The sequence below is a fragment of the Neopsephotus bourkii genome, unplaced genomic scaffold (assembly GCF_033783945.1).
Source record: "Neopsephotus bourkii isolate Nb327-2 ecotype Australia unplaced genomic scaffold, CSIRO-AGI_Nbou_v1 NB_719, whole genome shotgun sequence".
NCBI classification, from domain to species: Eukaryota; Metazoa; Chordata; class Aves; order Psittaciformes; family Psittacidae; genus Neopsephotus; species Neopsephotus bourkii.
Genome location: NW_026901218.1, coordinates 1,737,568 through 1,759,537, shown reverse-complemented (window position 1 = coordinate 1,759,537; position 21,970 = coordinate 1,737,568). Strand labels below are relative to the sequence as shown.

At 37.5% G+C, this 21,970-nt stretch overlaps 1 protein-coding gene across 2 annotated transcripts in view; it reads left to right on the top strand.

The window, feature by feature from the left end:
* Nucleotides 1-330: 330 nt before the first annotated feature.
* FHIT (fragile histidine triad diadenosine triphosphatase) overlaps nucleotides 331-21,970 on the top strand; it is a 422,862-nt gene continuing 401,222 nt past the window's right edge. For both annotated transcript variants that reach the window (XM_061354268.1, XM_061354267.1), the window contains exon 1: nucleotides 331-451. In XM_061354268.1, the coding sequence (XP_061210252.1) occupies nucleotides 352-451 (100 nt within the window). In that variant the 5' untranslated portion in view covers nucleotides 331-351. The remainder of the gene's footprint in view (nucleotides 452-21,970) is intronic.

Here is a 21,970-nt window from a genome sequence, read left to right as displayed (position 1 = left end):
CCAAATGTATATAGTGCAGAAGAAATGAAAATGCAAGACAGAAATGATGTTCTCTGCCTAGAGTTTTATAGCCCTGCTAAGATGATGAGCAAATGGTTTTAGAAATTAAATGTAAGCTTTGTGCTTTTGAAATAAGACTTTTCCATCATCCTGACAAACAAGTTACACTTTTAGGAAGGCATTGGCAACCTTTCCCAAACACCCAATGCCTTGGTGAGCCCAGGAGGTACCTTCTTTCCAGAAGCTGTCTAGACAGTTTGGTTGTCTGATTCCTGTTGCTTGGAAAGGCAAAGTCAGTCCCTTCATTATCTTCACTATTATCTCTTTCAGACAAGAAGATTAACATTTACCATGCTGAGATTTGGGCAGCACCTCATCAAGCCCTCTGTGATCTTCCTGAAGACTGAGCTGTCCTTTGCTCTGGTGAACCGGAGGCCGGTGGTCCCAGGACGTATCCTTTTGAGCAGTGCCTCGAGGGTGGGGTACCTGTCCCCTGTAGGAAGAGCAGGAGGAACTCTGTGTGCTTCGGAGGCCAGGTAGGATGCTGCACAGGGTTATTCAGAAAACAGGCATTGGAAGGTAACACGCCTGAGTGGTGTTGCAGAACTGCTGGAAATTGTTGCTTGGCAACTGTGACCTTAGAGGTGAATTTCTATTGACCTTTTCACCATGGAAGATGTATAAACAACCAGGTGCCACTAAAGGCATTTTAAAGTGCATCTGAGGTGATACTGTTTAAATTTCATATTACGCTAAATAACACATCCCACTTCCCTTTTAATAATGTCACTTATTTTTAGATGTGGTAACTTCTTTAGGGAGCATTTACAATTTCTAGTTAAATATACATAGTTTGTCAAACAACAGCAGAATCCTGTATGAAGACTCTTAACTTTTTTGGGACAGATTGCTTTGATTAATTTAGGTAGAAATGGATTAAATAAACCATCTGTATAGCACACAAATTTCCTGAGATAAAAATGAAGTTCCATGTTGTAAGTAAACTTATCAGCTTAGAAAGTGTACAGGAACTTGTTTCTGCAAGATGTGTATCTCTTAAGTGTATTTTGTAGTGTGGCATATTATATTCTAGTCAAAGCTGCTGCTGCGTAACTTCTGCAGGTTTCAGTGGCTGGAGGTGGAATTTTTCAGAAATACTCAAGATGTTCACTTCATTTCCATAGAGGTCCATGGTAAAATGTTAGTAAGAACTCAGGCAATATCTGAATGTTTTTGGAGAAAAGAAGAAAGTCGTCTGGATCTTACTGAAATCTTCCTTTTTCTGTGTAGTTTTGTTTCTCTCATAATTTAATAATTTAATGTAGATTTTAAAATTTGGTGACCTTTAATATATATACTAATAATATATATAATGTAGCCTTATCTAGGTGTTCCTGCTCCGGCAGGGGGATTGGACTAGATGATCTTTTGAGGTCCCTTCCAATCTCTAACATACTGTGATACTGTGATACATTTTTAAACCCATAAATGTGTTTCTTGTGAAATACAGACTCTTCCTTTCCTCCTATTGCTTCTGCACTTTATAATCATTCAGTATAGAACTTCTTTCTACCCCTGCTTTGAATGGTGTCTGTTTGTACTACAAGTCAGATCATTTTATTATTAAATACATAGCAAAGATGGATAGACTTCATAGAATATTTAAAGATGTTACTGTCTCACCAGTATATTTCAATGAATTGAATGAGCAGTTCTCAACTTCAGTTTCTGAAGAATCTGATGTGAATCAATGTGATTTACTTATTTGTTATCAAAAAAACCACCACAACCCACTTTTAAAGCTGTCTAGACAGCATCACATCAGTGACTGTGAGCTGCAGAGCTTGGAACTGCCTGAACAATATGTAGGCTTATGCATTGTCCAGATCAGAGAGTAAATAAAATGTTATCTGTGCTGTGTGGGGAAGTTTTAAAAACAGTGAATATTTTTCTTTAATTAATAGTAAACAATTGCATCTTTTGTTAAAAATAAAGAACAGTTGCTTTGGATGAAAGCTGCTTGTTCTAAAGTTTGGTGAGCACTTAGTCATGACAATTTACGGAGCCTATAAAACTTAATTATTACAGGCTTCTTTCCTTCTTAAATAATTAAAGATTATAATCTCTAGTTGTATAGTTATTGCAGACTGTTTGGCAGATACATTTATTTGCTCAGGTTTAGCTTTGTTATCCCATAATGAGTATTGCAGCATATTTTATAGTGTCACAGTGTTTTAATAGCTCATGTGTTGTAATATATTAATGTAGTCTTTGTTTCTCCATTGAATAAATGTCCAGGTAATAAAAACCCTTCCCTTTCTCATTACAAGAAGAAAAAATTAGCAAAGATCTTGATGCAAAGGCTAGAATATGGTATTTTAAATAGAGCAATTTGTAGTTGTAAGGCTTTAAAACGTCTGTATAATGCAGCATTCATCTAAAGACCTGGCATTAACAAGTGTTTTTTCTTTCTTTTATTGCAGTAATTTTATCTGCTTTGTCTCTGGCACACTTGTGACATTCCTTTTCATTTTGATTTTTTTTTTTCCTTTAGTAGAAATAAAATATTAATGTGTGTGAATTAGAGAGACAAGGAAATCAGTTTGAAAGCCAGCTCACTCCAGGTGGTGGCTTTAATTAACTAGTAAGGTTGAAATTCCATCTTGAAACAGAACGTAAGATTGAGGTTGTGAATTTGCTGTAATAGTTTTAAAATAAAACTATACTCTTGGAAAAAAATCAGTCGAAATGGTCCTGTAGAGTTCAGCATTTATGATTTGAGCAATGTCACATCATGATGATTCAGGTAACACATTACAAAGCTTTGTTTATTTCCAGCTGCCAGTCTTCTGAATTCAGCTTGATGCTTGAAAGTCAAACTGTGCTGAGAGTAACCAAGAGTAGGAATAGCAAGAACATTGTATTCAAGGTAAGGAAAGAGTTCCCCTGTTCCTGGAGAGAGCTGCCTCGTTTGCCCCAGCATTAGATTTCTGTCTAAGCATTCCGCACTAGTTCATGGACTCAGGAACCTGTTTGTAATAGCATCCCTTTGAGGGATTACTACAGATTCTTGAATAGGAAGTAACTGGGATTTTACTACTGAGTAAGGGATATCTGACATTATGCTGAAATCTATCCTGTGTGAGCTAAAATATGCTCATGTGTTTGGCAGTAGTAGTAAGCTCATTCACTTCTTCTGGCAAACCAAACGGAGAGGGAGGGCTATACACTTACACAGGTACCAGTAATCTTTTCAATGAAAAGTAGAGGCCCTGTTGCCTCTAGGTTGTGTTGTCTTGCTGCTCTGCAAAGTACTTGTGAAAGAAGTCATTTGTGGCTCCCTTGAGCAGCTCTGTAGTTGTTTTAGAGGAAGTGGCTGTTCAACTGCCGGAATAGTTCAAGGATGTGTCTACAGTCAGCAAATACATTGTTTCTGTCACACAAAAGACACAAAACGAACTGAATCAGCTCTAGCAAACAGAATGAGGTAAGCTTCTACTAAAAGAACTTAAATTATTTCATACAGATCCTTTTGCTTCCATAGTTCAGAACAAAACTTTAGTGTGTTCTTACAGAAAACCCATCTGCTCTTTGGCATGGACTTTCAGCTTTTTACTATGAGAACTTTGTGAATGACCTACCATTTTATTCATGTTTTCCTAGCTATATGCCATAGCTTTGCATGATTTTGTGCATATCTTCAATAAATACGAGCTGGTTTATTATCACTTCCTTTCTCATTGCATTGTGTGGGGTACTTCTTTCATCTTGTGTTAAACATGAAAAATGATTTTAAACATTAGGAGAAACTATTTGGGGACTAGGACTTTTTATTATAGATAAAATTATTCATTTGTTATGTCCTGTTTTTCTTCAGTAGACTAAGTATTGATCTTCGGATTTGTGTTCAGGATGCCATAAGAAGAACTAGCACTGAAGGAGCACAGCAACATTTGTAAATTGATTGAATGCACTGTGTAATGACAAACATCAGATCTATGGCACTACTATATTATATAAAGCATTTTTCATCAGTTTATTGAATTGGCTATTAAAAAAACCCAGATTTTTCCAGCTGTGAAGAATGAGCTGAATGTTATTAGGACCAAGCAATTGTATAGAAATTTCTGATGAACACTTTAGTTCCTTCAGTAAGTATACATGTATGTGCGTATACTACATTAGAATAAAAACTTTACAATAGCTTTTCATCTGGCATTGATTACAGAAAGGTTTTTCCACTTAAAGGGAGGAACAAAAAAGACACCATTTAACTGTTGTATACTGAAATTTGCTGGATCATTTGGTATTGCTGTTTCCATAGAATCTAGTGTTTCCCTCCAGAAAGTATTCTGATTGAGGAGGTTAGACCACATATAAAACCCCAAAGCATGTAATATTGTCTGGCAGCTTCGTCGCCATATGAAGTTAATACTCATTATTTGTGGTCAGGACAGTGTACTCTGAGTTACTGCAACTTGTTCCTTCTATTACTAGGTAGAGCAAAACATTAGTTGAACCAGATGCTCCTTCAAGGACTTGGTAACAGCCTACACTGCAGTGTCTTGTGCTGGGGTGGAGTCCAGGGTCAGTAGTGTAAGAACAGCATCTGCTTTGCTGTATGGCTTCTCCATCGTGTGCTGTCAGAATTGCTGTATCACTTGAGACTGACACCGTCAGTATTGTCACAAACATTGCTACAGTGCTGTTCTTAAAAGATTTGCAGTTAGAAGGAAATAATTCTTTTGATTAGCTTTACTTGTTAATATATTTTAAAAGGATTTTTGTAATTTAGTAGAGGCCATTGAATATGCTCTGGAAATAACAGTAGTATTCTCTCACAAGTTTGGTTGAAAACCATGGTGTTTAGCATCCATATGAGATTTTAGTTCTTCATAAAGTTAGAGCTCCTGTTTATTATGATTTAGTTAGTTTGTACACTGCACATTTATCACATCTGTATTTATGCTACATAATTATAAATGTTATGGTTTTTAGCCTATACAAGTGTTAATATTTGCCATAAAAATAAGGTTTAGAAAATAAAATTCAGTTATTGCAGAATGTATAAATTTGCATTTACATATTGCAGTAATGTATGCTGCACTGTTACAACCACACATTATACATATTGAACCCTGTGGGAAAGTATTCTTTAGTGCCTGTTACAGAAGCTTCATATACATTGCTATTATCATTAGTTTACTGTAGCACAACACTAAGGAGCAGTTATGCTCTGAGTTCTTGATCAAAGAACTAAAAATAAGAGGTTTGGTAAATATTTTGTAACCTAAATATGTTGCTGGAGATAGCAAGGGAATGATGTGGAAACAGAAAATGTGGTTTGATATAATAAGGGGTGAACTACTTACGTGAATTTCTCAAAATGTCCAGTAACTCTAATTGAAGAGAGTAGTAGGAAGATGATGTGTAAAAAAGACCTCCTGAATGGGAGGACAGGTATAAGTGAGGAATCTTGTCTGGCATGTGGTTAAGAAGTGTAGAATATATTTCTTCATTATGAGTGCAGAAGAGATTTAGACTTAATTTGTGTATTGTCAGTATTTGGTAAATTCTTTTTGAGATACCAGATGGAACGTGTTGAGCATCAGTGGAAAGGTCTCAAGGTTGTGTTGTTTGTGTTGGTTTTTTCCCTCGGAACCCAAATAAAGCTGTTCCATGACTCTTCCTTATATAAGCAGTTGTGATCTCTCAAGTAGGACTTACTAATGCCATAATGTTTATTTGCACAAATGAGAGTGAGGAAGAACGGTTTTATGCTTAATAATTTTTAGCTAAATGAAGCTATATTGTGCAGGGATGGGGGACTGCACCCTTGGCACCAGCAAGGCACTTGGAAGCAGAAGCCATCAGCTTCACTGTATCTTTAAGCTTCCTCCTGGGTCAGGAGTTCTCCTCAGACAGCCCAGACAATGACTGCTCTGTTCTGTGTATGCAAACCACTTGTATTTAGTGATGATAGAGAGGGCAGTTAATTATCTCAGAGTTGAAGTACTTTTGTTTGCAGTCTGCAAACAAAGGGATGATGTTTGACTCGCATTAAGAAATGCTGCTTCTGAAGATAATAGATTCAGAGCTCTGTGCACAAGCACTTGGCTATCAGTCTTTTATTTGTGGGGAATGGAGTTCAGCTGTATCCTTTGGACAGATAAATAAACTTTCAACTGTAAATACACTTTTCAGCTCTTCAAATCTTGTCTTCCTTGAAAGGTGCTCGCTGGTGAAGGAGAAAGTACTTCGCTTAAGGATTTACCTGTTCTGTTTACAGTGTTGTAGTTGCACTAATATAATGGTGTTGATGAAAACCCCATTCTAAGTGCTTTTTGCCAGTATTTTAAATAGAGAGGAAAAAGAGAATGTAATAAAATCAAATGTGCAAATGGAGTAAATTGCCAATTAAATAACTCACTTACATGCATTCAGCAGATCAGTGATAAGAATTTTTCTGAGTGTAGCACAATCTGTATTGGAAGAAGTATTAAAAAAGCTGTCCTAAGGCCACATCCAGGCAAGAAAGTTCTGAGGCTAGAGCCTGGTGTGTCTTAGCAAATGCCATGGAGGGATGAGCCTTCATGACGTCTGAGTCTTCTACTAGTGATGTGTCCAAATGACTTTCAAGCCTACTTTTACAGGGAGTAGTGAGATCTTTGGAAAGTGGGGTTTTGAGCTGTGTATCGTAATAGGTTGGATCTGTGCAGTTTAATTTCGGGGCTACCTTGCTAACACATGCTGAGATCCAGCTAAAAAATTCCAATTCCATTTTTGCCATTGACTTACAGCTATAGTTTTACAGTAACTGACTTAAGTGAATTTACTTTGAGGGGGTTCCTGCCATTGAAGTGACAAAGGTACCTGGAAAAATGATTTTACCCAGTCATATTTTAGCATAGTTAGAAACCTGTTTACTGAGCAAAGCCTCATCTTAAGGAGCTGGAAGAAGTCAAGTGTAAAAGACATGAGAGCCAACCTATGTATAAGGAAGTAAAATTAAGAGGTAGCGTACTGTTGTATGGGAAATGATGGGGAAACTGAAGTGGGATTCAGAAAAGGTAAAATGAGTGTTTCCTTAGAACTTTAACATAGCAACTGTCATTCTTGTTTAGAAACCAGTGAAGCCCTATTTATAAATAATGAATATGTTTAGTCCAGCAGTTCTAGTCTAGCAGAGAGCAAACTTGCAATTGGTGTGGTTATTGAACAAACCTTTGTATCACATCAGTAAACCCCAGACAAACTTAATAGCCATTAATGGCCAATAGATAACAAATAGAAAGGTGTTTGCCGCCCTTGCAGTTTTACCACTGTGTTACCTGCCTCAGTAGCAGACAGCCGTGTGGTTCCATTCAGGTACCGATCGCAATTAACTTCATAACAGAAGGGAGAAAGAATAATGTTTTCCCTCTCAGGACATAACTGGATTTAAATTCACCTTCTTTAATTCTTTTAAGTAATTTCTGGCTAATGAAGATGACAGTTACAAGCCATTCCTGTTACAGTTTGTGCATGTCTAGGAACTTTTGTTCTCAGCACAGCCATCAGGATGTGATACACAGCGCACACACAGTTAACTGAGTCTGGGCAAGGTGTCGCATGGTTTGCTCTTACAGCAGAATATAATTAAAAAAGATGATTGGAATACATGGTTATTCATAATAAATGTGACTGAATTACCATAAGTAATGCAATACATGCAAAATCTCCATTTGTAATTAGAATAGATTTGCTGGAAAGTCAATTGGAAATTTCATTTATTGCTTATTGTTTCTAGCATATTGGGATATTTTGAGCTATTCAGTGTAATACAACTGTGTGTGTTTTTCCAGTACATATTTTTGAGAGGCATCTGCCATGAATTGCCTGTTGCAACTCCTAGGAGGGACGCTAGCGACAAAATGTTAAAGTGTCATCTCTTCTGTTTGCTGTAGAAAGCCTAATATATAGCATTTTTCTATTGAGACCTACATTAATATACCTTGATGTACCATAATATAAAGAAAATATTTCATAATTTCACAAGTAATCATCTTGTACTCCTTATATTTAAATAATTTCTATTGTCATTTAACCATGGTCAACAACTGAGCCTCACAAAGGCCCAGTGAGATGGGGAGAGAATTCAAAGGGTTAAATGAGTAAAAGGTTGAGGTATAGACAGTTTAATGGGTGAAGCAACATGAAGACTTTAGCTGCTTCCCAACAGCAGGCAGATGTTCAGCCAGCTACAGGAAAGCAGGGCTCTGTCATGTGGTTAATTGGGAAAACAAATGCCATTAACTCCAAACACGCCCCCCTTCCCCTTTCTTCCCCCAGCTTTATATGCTGAGCATGACACCATATGGTCTGGAATGTCCCTGGGGTCAGCTGGGGTCAGCTGTCCTGGCTGTCCCCCCTCCCAACTCCTTGAGCATCCCCCAGCCTCCTTGCTTGTGGGGCAGTGTGAGGAGCAGAAAAGTAAGCTCTGCAGAGCAGTAACGCATTCACTCTATCCCAGACAAAACCAGTGCAAACTCCAACAGCAAAAGGAGGAAAAGGTCATTTCATGCGTGTGAAAAATAAGCAGGAATGCACTCTAATCATACCAAAGGAATAGTAGTATATTGTGGTGTTATCCTAGTACCTTCTTCAGGGCATAGAGTGTGATAAATGCTGTAAATCTCTTCAGACTACCTGGTGTAGATGTAAATCCTGTGAGGGTAAATCCAATTTACTGTATTCCCCCAGTGACTGCAGACACAGACATCTGAAGAGAGTCCACTCAACCAAGGGAAAGCTGTTCTCAAATGGAGTATTTTGAACACAACTGCTTTACTCTGAAGCAGTACTAGACTTCTGGATACCTGGGCAAAATAACTTGAGTTTTGACATGCAAGTTCCCAACTCTGTTGGGCTTCACCTTTTCTGGCATCTCTGATTATTTTTAGGTAGGGCAAAGCAAGGTAATTGGGTAAATTACGTTTTAGTAAGTTGTCTTGTGTAAAGTTAGGTATGAACATAGCAGACAATGGAGGCTTTGTTGTAAAATGAGGCTGTGGTAGGAAATAGAGTGCATAGTTCATAGATACAGATGTATTTCATTTTAGCACTTATGCCATATTTAGGTTACTAAAGTTGCACAAGGCTGCACAGTCTGTTAATCATTTGTTCTGCTTTTTGCTGTTCCTTGTAACCTGCTGACTTCTACTGTTTCTGATCAAAACATATAAACACTCTCAGCACTCTCAGCGAGCTCTCTTGAGCAGATATTTGTACAAGAAAAGTTGAAAATTCCTTTGCTGATGCTCTTCAATTTACCATCATTGCACATTCAAATGAGTGACCTCTCTACAGAACCTGCTGAAGAGCAGTTAGTTTTAGTTCAGGATTTATTATCTTTAACAGTTACTAACTAGAAATGCACTGAGATGATCTCATTGCTGTTTGTTTCATAAAACTGAAATTGTGTTTGACAAGTATGAGTTTAAATAGGTGAGTTTGGAAATCCTGCTTCTCATGCAGTCTGGTCTGATGAACTTCCAAGGTTTTGCTCTGCTTTGCATGTGAAAGTGTAGCTACTTATGAGTGTATTTTGCAGATGTGTCACTGTGTGGTTCTGCATTTCTTTTTCTGTCACTCCCAGGTAGAATTTGCCTGGTTGCAGGGAAAGAATACATGATACAGATTATATATTGATATTATGCCATGAACATTACCAGAATTCAGGCATTGCAGTTGAGCCATTGTAAGCATACATGAATGAATTTAACTTTGTACCTTAGCTAAGGTGCTGTCCATAGGGGATCGTTTTATATTGCCTACAAAATATCAGAGTAAAGACGATAATGTGATTTGATGATTGTGTTTTGTCACGATTGAAAAGGCGCAGAGAGATGCTCCATTTGTCTTTTTAAATAAGGGAAGTTGAATAATGATTGTCATCTGGTCTGTCAGAGGATTCAGCAGCAATAACTATCTTCCATCTCATTACTTCCCCTTCCCTTTTGAAATGTTTTAATCTTGGCAAGAAAAATTGTCAACTGCTGTAGATCTCAAGTGTTTGTTGTGCCCATTTACTGCAAAACTTAAGGATGCATATATACTTCGGAAATCTCTCCACTAAATTGGTGATTTTATGAGGAGATGATGCTCTTCTCAGTTATCATAGAGACCTCCTCTGGTTGTTACCCCTGCAGGTTTGAGGAGAAAAGAAAATGGCTTACCTAACCTAACTGTTTTTAATTCATGTGGCTGTTTAAAATGGTGGTTAAGGGTTTTCTAAGGCATATTTATCTGGTGGCTTAGGTTTCCAAAGCCATTGCTGAGACTCCTGTATTAATTGTTTCCACTTGCAGATGGGGGAGGCTAGTTTCATTAACCTCAGGAAGATCAGCATTTGTCCTTCTTGAAGCAAGGTGTGTTTTCTTGTTATTCTTTACACTGTACTAGTTGGTCAGTATTCACAGGTTGTTGTTTATTTCTATCCACAAAGAAAAGTAGAAGATAGATTAAGAGTAAGATACTCTTAAATCTAAGCAATTTGACAGTATTTTCCAGTTGGAGTCCAGATATTTGGGAAACATAATCTTTAAAAACATGTATCTAAAACAAAAATGTGCCAGTACAAATATTGGCCAGAAAAGGAAGAGAAACAATGTGGAGGTAGAATAATGTGTTCTGGTTTTCTCATGAGAGACAGTGGGTGTTTGACTTGTCTTACTTTTGTAGGGCTGAGAACGTTCCCCATGCGTGCCTTGCCCCGTAGTGTTGGAGTGCAGCGAAAGCCAGCACACTCACATAACCCTAATGTTATTCCAAAACTTGAATCTAATTTATGTTCATTGTCAGTTGAGCCACTGCACTTTGCAAAGCCTCTGTTGTCAGAGCCACAGAATTCTGAATATCTGTTTAAGGTCCTTTGTGACTTCCTAATTATATTTTCTGACAGTCCTGCTTTGTTCAGTACAATAATGAAATGGAAAACTTTCAAAATGAGTTTTAATATAAACATATATGCAACACAGTGATAAACCTTGAAAAACTGCCATTCACACTGGGTAATTAAATATCATTACCTTTAGTTACTACTGGATTGTCTGTATTTTGTTAAGGAAAGCGTAAGTGTGCTGCATATACCGGAAGCAATTCAATTTGCCCAATTAGCAAAGTTTAAGACTGGTTTCAGAGGCATGCTTTGTCTTATATTAGTTGATTTGTGCCTCTTGATGTAAAACTCTTAGCCTTAAGATGTTTTTCCTTTTTATATTGAGACTTAATTTAACTCTGAAACTTTCTATGCAGATTAAGTCAAAAATTAAGTTTAAAATATCCATCCTGTAGATAAAAAGCAGTTGTCACCTTTCTGGCATGCTCCTTAGAATTATTTCTACTAGGGAATGCTGAGGGTGTAACATTCTGTGCTATTTTCCATTGGTGCCTTCAGTCTGCTCCCTTAGAAGCCTGTGCCCAAGGCCTGGCCTTCACCACTGTGAAGGATATGATGGTGCATTTGGCACTGACAAAAAGAAGTAGAAAAGTAATTAACTGGTTTGAACTCTGCAGATGACAGTGTATCTCAGATCACTTGAGAATATAAAAATACCTCAAATGATAGACATTTGGAAGTAGTTTCCAAAAACTGGAAAATGTCTTTTACTGAAGCCGTAGAAACACTAAAGAATAACTCCCAAACTGGAAGGCTGTTACTGCTTATTTCCCAGTTCCCTCCCAATACGTTTTGGTAGCTATGAGAGATTTAGAACTGTGAAAGAATGGGTAATCTGAAGGAAAACAGTATTTTATCCTGTTCTTCAGAAAACAAAGATAGCTTAGTGAAAGAAAAATAACTGAACCTTCAATAAACTCTTTACATTATCCGGGTCTGTATGATGGCAGTCATTAACCTAATTAGCATGTCTGAATTTATTCTCTGTAACTGTATTGCTTTGGTTGTTTCAACCAAATTTCTGCAAATTAGAGGTGCCAACATAGATACATATGGCTCTGTAAGTGAGGCTAAGCTAACATGGAGAAGGAAACCCGATTTTATACTCAGGTTGTGTTCAACAGAATTCTTGCAAAACAAAATGATTCAAACAAAATAATTAGGAATAAGCAGCATTAATTGCTTTTTGGAACTGATTGACAGATTTCAAATCTGATTTCCACCTATGAAGTCATCAGACCTTGTGAATGCACTGTGGCAAGGGGGGAGGAGAGGCAGTGTAGTGTTTGGTTACATTTTCTCCAGTTTCATTCATGACTGAGTTGATTTTCATTGCTTAAGATCGCGTTTCCCATCAGTGGTACAAGCTAGATAAAGAACTGAAGAACACACCTAGTGTCTGCTGTAATCTAATGAATTTGCTGTGTTTCCCATACTTAAAATACACTAATGAATCGAATCTTGTAAAAAGATTGGTCAGGTCCATTAATATTAGACTTAAAAACTCATTTAGGAAGAAAGAATTTGTATCTAAGAGTTGCATTTTAATAAGCCTTTTGTAAGCTGGTAAACTACATTAATCTAACAAAGGTCTTGTCTCTATTTATGCTTTTTTTGTGGATTTAAAACATTTTTCTCCTTGTATTTATCTTTCCATTTCTCTGCCTATTGTGTGTGTTGTAGAAGGTTGTGGTTGAGTGGAGATGCTCAGTACAATCACAAAGGCTATGATTTCTTAAAAAGTCTACTTAAATCAATGCATATTTTCTGATGGCCACTTAATGACTGTCTTAGAACCCCTTGTTGGTTTTATTTTTCTTGTCAAGGAAAATGGTTTTGATGGGAGGGAAAAAATTAAATTGCATTCATGCAAATCAAGTCTTTATATTACTTGCCATAGTAGTTTGTTAGTGAATATTTGCACTGATAACCTGGGAAGAGCTTAATGCTTTTGAATATTAGCTATTAATAAAATAGTATTCTTTTAATGCCACAGTTGAATATACTTCCTTTTTTCTTACGATGCTTTTGATCTACCACAGCAGGTTTTGAATTGTGTTGAAATATACTTTAAATCATTTTTTTTCAAGAAAATAACATTTCTTTTCCCCTGCCTGTTTTCTTATATAAATATCGTATTTTTGTCTTGTGTACAGATAGCTCTAGTCAACAGTTTCCTGTATCAGTTACAGATCTGTATTTGAGCCCTTGTTAGGATCGCTAAGAAGTAACCTGCAGTAACACAGTAGAAAATATGACAAGCTCTCTTAGGCTGTGAAGAACATATTTAGGTGTATCAAGTAAACTCATCTTTACATTAGTATTTGATAGAGCTGAAAAATTATTGTTTGAAGTTCCAGTATATATAATTGTCACATATGAATATTCAAAATGATGATCCTTCTTTTAAATGGAGATGCATCACATAGACTCTCAAATCTAAATGATATGTGCTAGTTTCATTTGGAAGTATAATTAAGGTGTATAATGTCATTTAACTGTTTAATGAACTCTGAATAATGTAACGGAATACAAATATTTGACCTTCCTGACAGTGACTGATGGATTGAAGTTGCACAGCATGATATCATTAGAATGTCAAATAACTTCATTATTCATGATTATCAGGAATTATTCAGGTGAAATGGCAAACGTAATGGAAAGCTATTATTTGTGTGTGGGCCGCAGATTGACTTTCTTTGTCAGCACCAGTCTCTTGATAATACAGGGGGAAGATACTCGGATTTATCAAGCTACAAAGAATTAATGTTATAGGTTAAACAAATGTCAATAATATTAGAAAAGTATTTTCTGTAGGTCAGGTCATGTGTTAAGTGTCCTAACTACTAGTGATAATGTTTTAGCTTCTATTTTACTTTTACGTCTGCTAAATATTAAAAATATCTTTAGATTACAGGAGTTTGCAGCATAAAAATATATCACTGATCACAGTTTCTTGGATGGCATTTTTGATCAGTAGAGAGGAAAAATACCACACAGTCTGTCTGCACTAGAACTGCAATTTCACCCTCTATTCTCAGAAGCCTAAATGCAGAGTCCAGACTTTGTTCCAAGAAGTTATTGTGCAGAATTTAAACTGAAATCACAGCTGGGTATTTTTCCTTCACTTAAACCCACAGGAAGTTGATGGCCTGGGTCAGGAACTGCCAAATACTTGGAAATAGCCGTTCAGTTGCTTAAGCTGAGCACATGTTTGTGCAGTTTGTTGAATTAGATGGCCTATAAGAAGTGAATGATGAGTAACCTGTGTCAGTTTGGATAATTAAGATCTTACACCAGAGACATGAATGAGCTGTGAAAATGAATTTTGCTTACCAGAACAAAAAGTGTAATCGTATTTTATGACATGCTTTCTGCTGGATCTGAGTCATGCCAAGAGATAATTTTGAGGCCCTGACCTGCAGATAGCAGCTGTAGTATTCTCACCAATGGGAGGTGGCATGCTTAAGTAGTGGCTGAAGGACCAACTCCTCTTGTTTGCAGTGAGAGTGGGATGAAGCAAATTATTCAACTGGCTGCACAGAACAGCCAATTTTCTTAGCATTTCTGCAGTTTCCATATAATTTATGGGGTTCTATAATGCATATTTGGTCCACAGATTGGCTTTTATTAGTCAGGGGTGGTCTGTAAGTAGGACTGTGGCTTCAGCATCATATGGCCAAAGGTAGATCACATACACAGTGGACAGAAAAGCTGTGCAGCAACAGTTGCATGCTGTGTTATAGGATCACACACCTTCATGTCATTTTTAGGTTGAGATGGGGTTGTGCCTTGGCTCTGGGTTATGTGATAGGTGTTCATAGTGTTAGCGATGGGAAGGTTTCCTACTTGCTTCCTAGCACAATTACTTCTGCACTTTGAAGCTTTAAAAAAGACAGGGTGGACCATGGTAGATGGCTAAGAGTAACCATCATCCTAATTCCTATAGGCACTTAGGTAAATGCGTTCCATCTGAAGATACCAAAACCATTGCCTTGGTCGAGTACTCTTACAGTTTAATCGTGTACAGCATGAAGTACAGTTTGTCTTCACTGTTGAATATTGCGATTTCCGTTGAGCTCCATGCAGCCTCAACTGAAGTGTCTCTTTTTTAGCAGCTTTTTTCTTCCCTGTAGATATACTTACAGTAATTTGGAGTGCTGCTTGATTTCTATATTAAGCCTAAGTCACAATTCTAATGATGTAATTTACCTTTTGTTCATAATGTGCAAGTTCTAAAACCAGGCTAAAGTTGGCAGCTCAGGAATTTATGTAGAAGCATATTTTCTCTGAAGTCCTTGTGCAGTGTGAATGTGCTTGAATGGGCTAACAGAAGGCTAGGCAATTCCAATGCTTATTTTCAGGGTGTTAAAAACTTCTGAATCTTCTTTTGCTCCCTGCTGTTCTGGGCTTCTACCTCAGGCAACGGGTTTTCAATCTTACCAGAGCTCCCACTTCGCAAGTTGTCAAACGACTGCTCAAGCAGTAAATGGAAACCTTAAACATGGTGTATGCATGTGATTTGAAGTATGTGTTATTACCAGGGAGCTGAAAAGCCACCTATCCTGAGTATGCAGAAGATGATAAGGCGTAACCTGACTTTTCTTTTCAAAGCACTGGAATACAATTCCAAAACTTTGGAGTTTGACTATTATTCATCCTTCAAGCAGCTTGGTGGACAGTCTTTTGCATACGCCTACAGCAATGGTATCACTTTGTAGCAGCATGGAAACAGTGCTTATCAGATGCTTGCAAGTTATATTGTGCATATACAGTGTGTTGCTCCTCTGAATACAGAGGACCCTGGCTTGCAAAGCAGTTCGTTCTGAAAGATTCCTGTGCCAGCAAACTGCAGGTCAGAGCTTCGGGCTCTGACCCTGGCCATCTATCCAATGTAAACAGATTCCTATGCGATTTTCAAACTCCTGTTGTGTTATCTTGTTACACTTATCTTTACAGAACAGACTAAAACAAACACAAAAGGGCAGGAAAGGTGGTGCTAATTTGACCTTTGTATACTGCTGTGAATTAATTGAAGCTCTTCCTAGAGATTCAAATAAGGGAATGTAATAAAACTAGCTTTGAATAAGGCTTTGTAGAGGCAAATGCTTTATTTATATAACAAGAACAACATTCTAAAGCTTTATGAAATAATAAAAAATAAAATACCTTGTTACATGTTATTGTCTTTGGTTACATGTCTACAGCTTGCTCTAAATAAAAAGAGTAATGCATGTATGGGGTCAGTCTGTTACTGTTTCAGAGATTCCAATTGTCTTGCCTAAGTGAGGTTGTCAGTTTGGACTAAATCTGCAAACAGATAAATGGAAAGGATTTTGTATGTGAACAACAATAAGTTTATCATGTATGTATCACGATAATGTTTAAATGTTACTGTTCATCTTCAGACTGGAGTTGTTCCCAGCCCAATTTTAACCAGCTTTGGCAGAGGGGCAGAGCATATGTCAAATGGAAGTAGGCAGAAGAACAGGAGAGATGCTAGTGGTGACCCAAAGTGAAAGTTCTACAGGGTCTTTCCTTTTATTAAACAGTAGAGATATCACACTGAACCAGTTCCCTGAGGCATAAATCCATAGGAAAAAGTTTGAGTTAGGGTTTTTACTCTTTTCACTGCTCATAAAAGTCTTTGTTTATAGTATCATCCAGAAATGAAGAAAGCATCTTCCTATTTAAGAATAATATTTTCTCTTGAAGTCCTTGGAATATTTTAATAATATGTATATAATATTGTAATCACACAATAGCTTAACATACACTTGCATGAATATGTAATTCACATATTTAGATACTCCAGGTATTGTTTATCTGGCACAAGTTTTAGTTTTTAGAATCTGCAGTGCTAGTACAATATAATTTAATTTAGCTGATTCCATTCTCAGGTTAGTTTGTTGCTTTAGTCCAATAGCTTTTGCATACGTTATCTTGCTTGATGAGATGGGGAAAATCGAAATGGATTAAAATGGTTTTTAATGAATTATAATTACCTGTATTCATAATATATATTGAAGTAGAAATAGCTTTGTGAACTGTTGGAGTCATAGGAGCAGATGTAAATTCTATAAGGATGCATAGATACATATTTAGCTCAGGCTGAATGACAAGCAGCTGAGTGATGATATGGAAAATAAGCATGATATTTAGGTTTAGTCTTTTATCCTTTCAAGTGCGAGTGACTCGGGTTTTCCATGGGAGTATACATCTGCTGTAGACTTAACTTACAAGAAGACTAACCTTGCCCGTCTCCTGCATGGTGACCTTTATTGCCAAGTCTCTTCCTTCTGGCCATATATGCCAAACAAACAGCAAATGAAAAAAGAATGGTCCTAATGTTATGATTACTTGCATGCCTCAAAAACAACAGGATGAAAATTGCATCTCATCCAGTTTTTTTGTGGGTATTATTAGTCAAGCCATGCATTCAGCATATACTTTGTACTTCAATTGTTAACAACTGTGGAAGAGAATAAGTTTTTATAGTTACATATGCTTGTGACTAGGACATGAATTTCCCACTAGAAAGTATGTGTCTCAGTAAAATCTGTTTATGGGTGACAAGCTCATTTTCGGGTTAGTAAAACAGCTTGATTGGAATGAGATTTATCATTTATCACTATTAGGGTTTTTTTCAGAGTGGTACGCTGGTTCAAAGAGCTCTTGTCCCAGAAAGACAACAGAGATGCATGTGTTTAGAAAAGGAGCAACAGAGCAAAATAGCTGAATAATGTCGCTTTCAGATGGACAATTCAATGACCATGAGCAAAACCTGTGTCCTTAAGGCTGTTAGGGTTCAGGAGTTGGAATTCTTGTAAAACTATGCCAGCTGTGTCTCATCTTGAACTCTCACTTTTCTGCTGTCCTATAGGAAATCTCAGGTCTTTTAGAATGAATTCCATGTAATAGTAATTAGCTTTGATCTAAAAGATGCTTTTTTCTTGTATAATAAGACCCTCCAGACTCCTAGGATTTACTTTCTGTAGTTTGCCTTCCTGCCCTACCATGTATCCAAATAGAAGTTTCAGACAGTTATTACAAGGCTATTTATAGTCATGACTGTTTCTATACAGAAACAACAAAATGAACTTTTGAATAATACCTTCATTAGAATAAAAATAAGCTTTTAAAAAGTCTGTTGTTTTGATGTAAAACTGGAATAAAAAAGAGCACTGCTTTATCTTAAGGATGTTGGTATTTGAATTCAACTTTCTTTATTTGTCTTGAGGGAATGTTGAATTTCCAGCAATGTAGAGCTGTGTATTTTAAACATAAAAAAGTATTAGAATGATTCTGCACGTAGTACTTCTCATGAACACCTTCTTAGTCTAGTTTGGGCTTTAAAAGAAGTACTGTTGTAATGGCACATGCAGTTCTGTTCCTCATGTAGTAAATCTTAAGGAAATCAATAACAGCATAACGACAGAATTAGTAGCTACCTCAAATGTCTCCATGTGAATGTAAAGGCTGCCTTATCGGTAAGGAGCTGATGGCTATAAAACGAAATGCATTTAAATACATGGCTAAAGATGATTAAAATATCATACAGAACCGAAGCACTTCAGCTGTAGATATTCATTAAAATGACCATTAATAACTTGCGATATAAAGGAATATTACTGTAGTCATAAATTTTGTATGCAGATTTTGTTAAGCTGGCATGTTATATGAATTGATTCCCTGACATCTTCTGTCTGTGACTGTATAGATAATAGTGTCTTGTATGAGTTTTCTATAATCCTGGGATTCTGATTGACTGTTTCTTGCTAGAAATTACAGTTTTGTTCTGGGTGGCAATTCTTCCAACCAGCTGGTAATCCAAACCATAATTACAATGTTGTGTTTGGAATGGCCGTAGTGTTATGTCAGCATTTGTGTCACAAATTCCTTTTTTTTCCCAAGGCTTATAACCTGGACATAAAAATGTACTCGGACCTTACAATTACAGTTACTATGGTTTTAACCTGTTAATTTGTCTTTCTTCCCTCCATCCTTTCCTTTTCTCTTTGGAGTATGGGATACCATTCTGTATATTATATTTATTAATTAAAGCATTAATCCATCAGGCCCTTTATTAGGAAAGCATATCATTAAACCCTGGCATTTGAGAGCTTTCACCTGTGTAATATTATTTAGTAGTTGAAGTGTTTTAGGGAAGATCATGACAAAACAAGTAAAACTTTACAGGGATTCATTACTTAGCGAAGGTATTTGGACAGACTAACATCAATGGTGTACGCCTGTGGATACAAAACTTGAGAAATCTTGTCCCTATTGTCACTGGTGTAATTTGCCTCTGGGGGAATCAAGGGGAATAAACCAAATAGACATAGTGGAGGTTCCATGACTTTTTATACAAATGCTCTGTGCTGCTTAGTATTGCCAACTGGAAAGTCAAGGTAGCTTGAGGGGACAAAAGTAGGGATTACTAGTTGCCAATTCCCAGTTTAGGGATCTTTGTCCAAAGAAAATGGAAGTATTAAAGCAAGTCCTCAGTCTTAAACACAGCTGTGTATAGTTAGGTGGTGTGTAGCTCTGTTTTTCATGTCACTAACCAGTTATTTTTTAGATCTGCTTAGTCTTGTGTAGTGCATGAGGGAAACATTCAGCTGACGTTCTCTTAAGGACCTGTGCTTTTTTGCTCATTACTTGTTCAGAAAACTCTTGCAAGCATTACAGCCATGCAACTGCTGAAACTCCTGCTAGTTTCAACATAACTCAGTGTTTCCCATGAAAAAAAGCTTTCTTATTGCCTGTATTCATTTTCAATCTACAGATCCTCTTTAGATATTGGAATCTTTTGAGTCTGTTCCTTTTGTCTTTATTTGATCATTCCTTATATTTAGGGAGGCGAGGAGGTGTTATTTAAATGAATTATTATATAATAGATATGTAGATGATGCTCTTGCAAACAAAAGCGCAAAAGGTTTGCTTTCTAAAGTAGTAAGGCTTAATTGCTGTCCTGGGTTCAGCAGTAGCAGTCATTTTTCTCCTTCTTGGTAGCTGGTGCAGTGCTGTGTTTTGACTTTCGGCCTGGGAACAGAGCTGATAACAATGATGCTTTGGTTTGGCCAAGGACTTTGTGAGCCTCATGCTCTGCCAGGGAGAAGGGGAAGCCAGGAGGAAGCAGAGACAGGACACCTGACCCAAACTGACCAAAGAGGTATTCCATACCACAGCACATCATGCCCAGGATGTAACTGGGAGTTAGCTGGAAGGGCTAAGGTTGGAGGAGGTATCAGTTGGTGCTTGGTCCGGCTGGGGGGGGGGGTGTGTCAAGTTATCGGTCAGCTGGTGGTGAGGTGTTGTATTCTCTTCCCTTGTTATTTCCTTTATCATTATTATCATTGGTGGTAGCAGCAGTGATTTGTGTTATACCTTAGTTACTAAACTGTTCTTATCTCAACCCATGGGAGTTGCGTTCTTTTCTATTCTCCTCTCTGTCCCTCAGGGAGTAGTGGGAGGGCAAGAAGGGGGGGAGTGAGTGAACAAGCTGCATGGCTGGGTTTAAACCGCGACAATTGCCCTAAAAATATGCCTCAAAAAAGGAATTGCAATAAGGGTATCTACAGTTGTAACTGCTTGATTTTTAACAGCAAAAAGGTACCTTCTCAATTCTCTGGTTTATATCTGCAGTAGAGTTACTTTTGTAAAAAGATAGACCTGTGTGTCGAAACAGGTCCTTCTGTGTTTATAGTAAATTCCTTTTCAACAAACTAATGATGCCACATATTTCTTATGAAAGTCTGTTTATTAGTGAAGCTGGAGTGTAAAAAGTGTACATAATAAAGGATCCAAAAATATCGATTGTATGTCAGATGTATTACAAATGTTATCAGATGTATTTTTCTTTTGGTGAGATATCTTGTGTTTTGATGTACTAAACTGATAATTACAAAACACTGACTGGATTCCATTAACAAGGAAACATCTTACAGTTTTTTTGAAGTGAATTATTTAGATTATTAATCAGAAGTACACTACTGAATGTAATATAGTATACAGTGGTTTGTCTGTGTTTGTTCTGAAGGTGAAATTTAGATTTTAATTGAATGATATGCTAAAAGCAGCTTCTGTGTGGCATAAATATTCGTTGATCAGAAGCTCTCCATGACTCGGCTTCAGTGTGTACCTGAGCACAGAACCCCCCTGTGTGCTGGGCTGCACCCACAGAGCGTGAGCAGCAGCTCAGGGGAGAGATTCTTCCTCTCTGCTGCGCTCTGGGGAGACCCCCCCAGGAGTCCTGATACAGCTCTGGGGCCCAGCATAAGAAAGAATGTGGACCTGCTTGAGCAAGTCCCTATGAGGCCACAAATGCGATCAGAGGGCTGGAGCCTGCTATGGGGACAGGTGGAGGGAGTTGGGGTTGTTCAGATGGAGAAGGCTCAGAGGAGACCTTGGGAGCAGCTTCTAGTGCCTGAAGGGGCTGACAAGAAATCTGGAGAGAGACTTTTTACATAGGCATGTGATGGGGGGTGTTTGCTCATCAAAGTGAGTATGTAGTGAGTGGTAGGGTAAGGGTGTAATGGTTTTAAATTGAGAGAGGAGAGATTTAGACTAGATCGTAGGAAGCTCCTTCCTGTGAGGGTGCTGAGCCACTGGCACAGGGTGCCCAGAGAAGCTGAGGCTGCCCCATCCCTGGTGGTGTTCAAGGCAAGGTTGGACGGGGCTTAGGGCAACCTGCTCTAGTGGAAGGTGTCCCTGCCCATGGCAGGGGGCTGAAACTAGATGAGATTTAAGGTCCCTTCCAACCTATTACTTCTATGATTCTATGAAGATTTTATCTGTGATGTAATTTGTATCAGTGGTTCTGAGATGTTAGCATCAGTAAGTTTGATGAAGAAACTAAGAAAGGTTTTTGGAGCACAGCATTCACTGTGTTATAGACTTGGTGTAGTTTAAAGTAAGGATATTTCACATAATGGAGCAGAAAGAAAGCTAAGAAAACATTTTGTTCATTAGAGTTGCATGCTGCTGCCCATGCTTGACCTTTTCACAAGAGAAATATGACATAAAAGC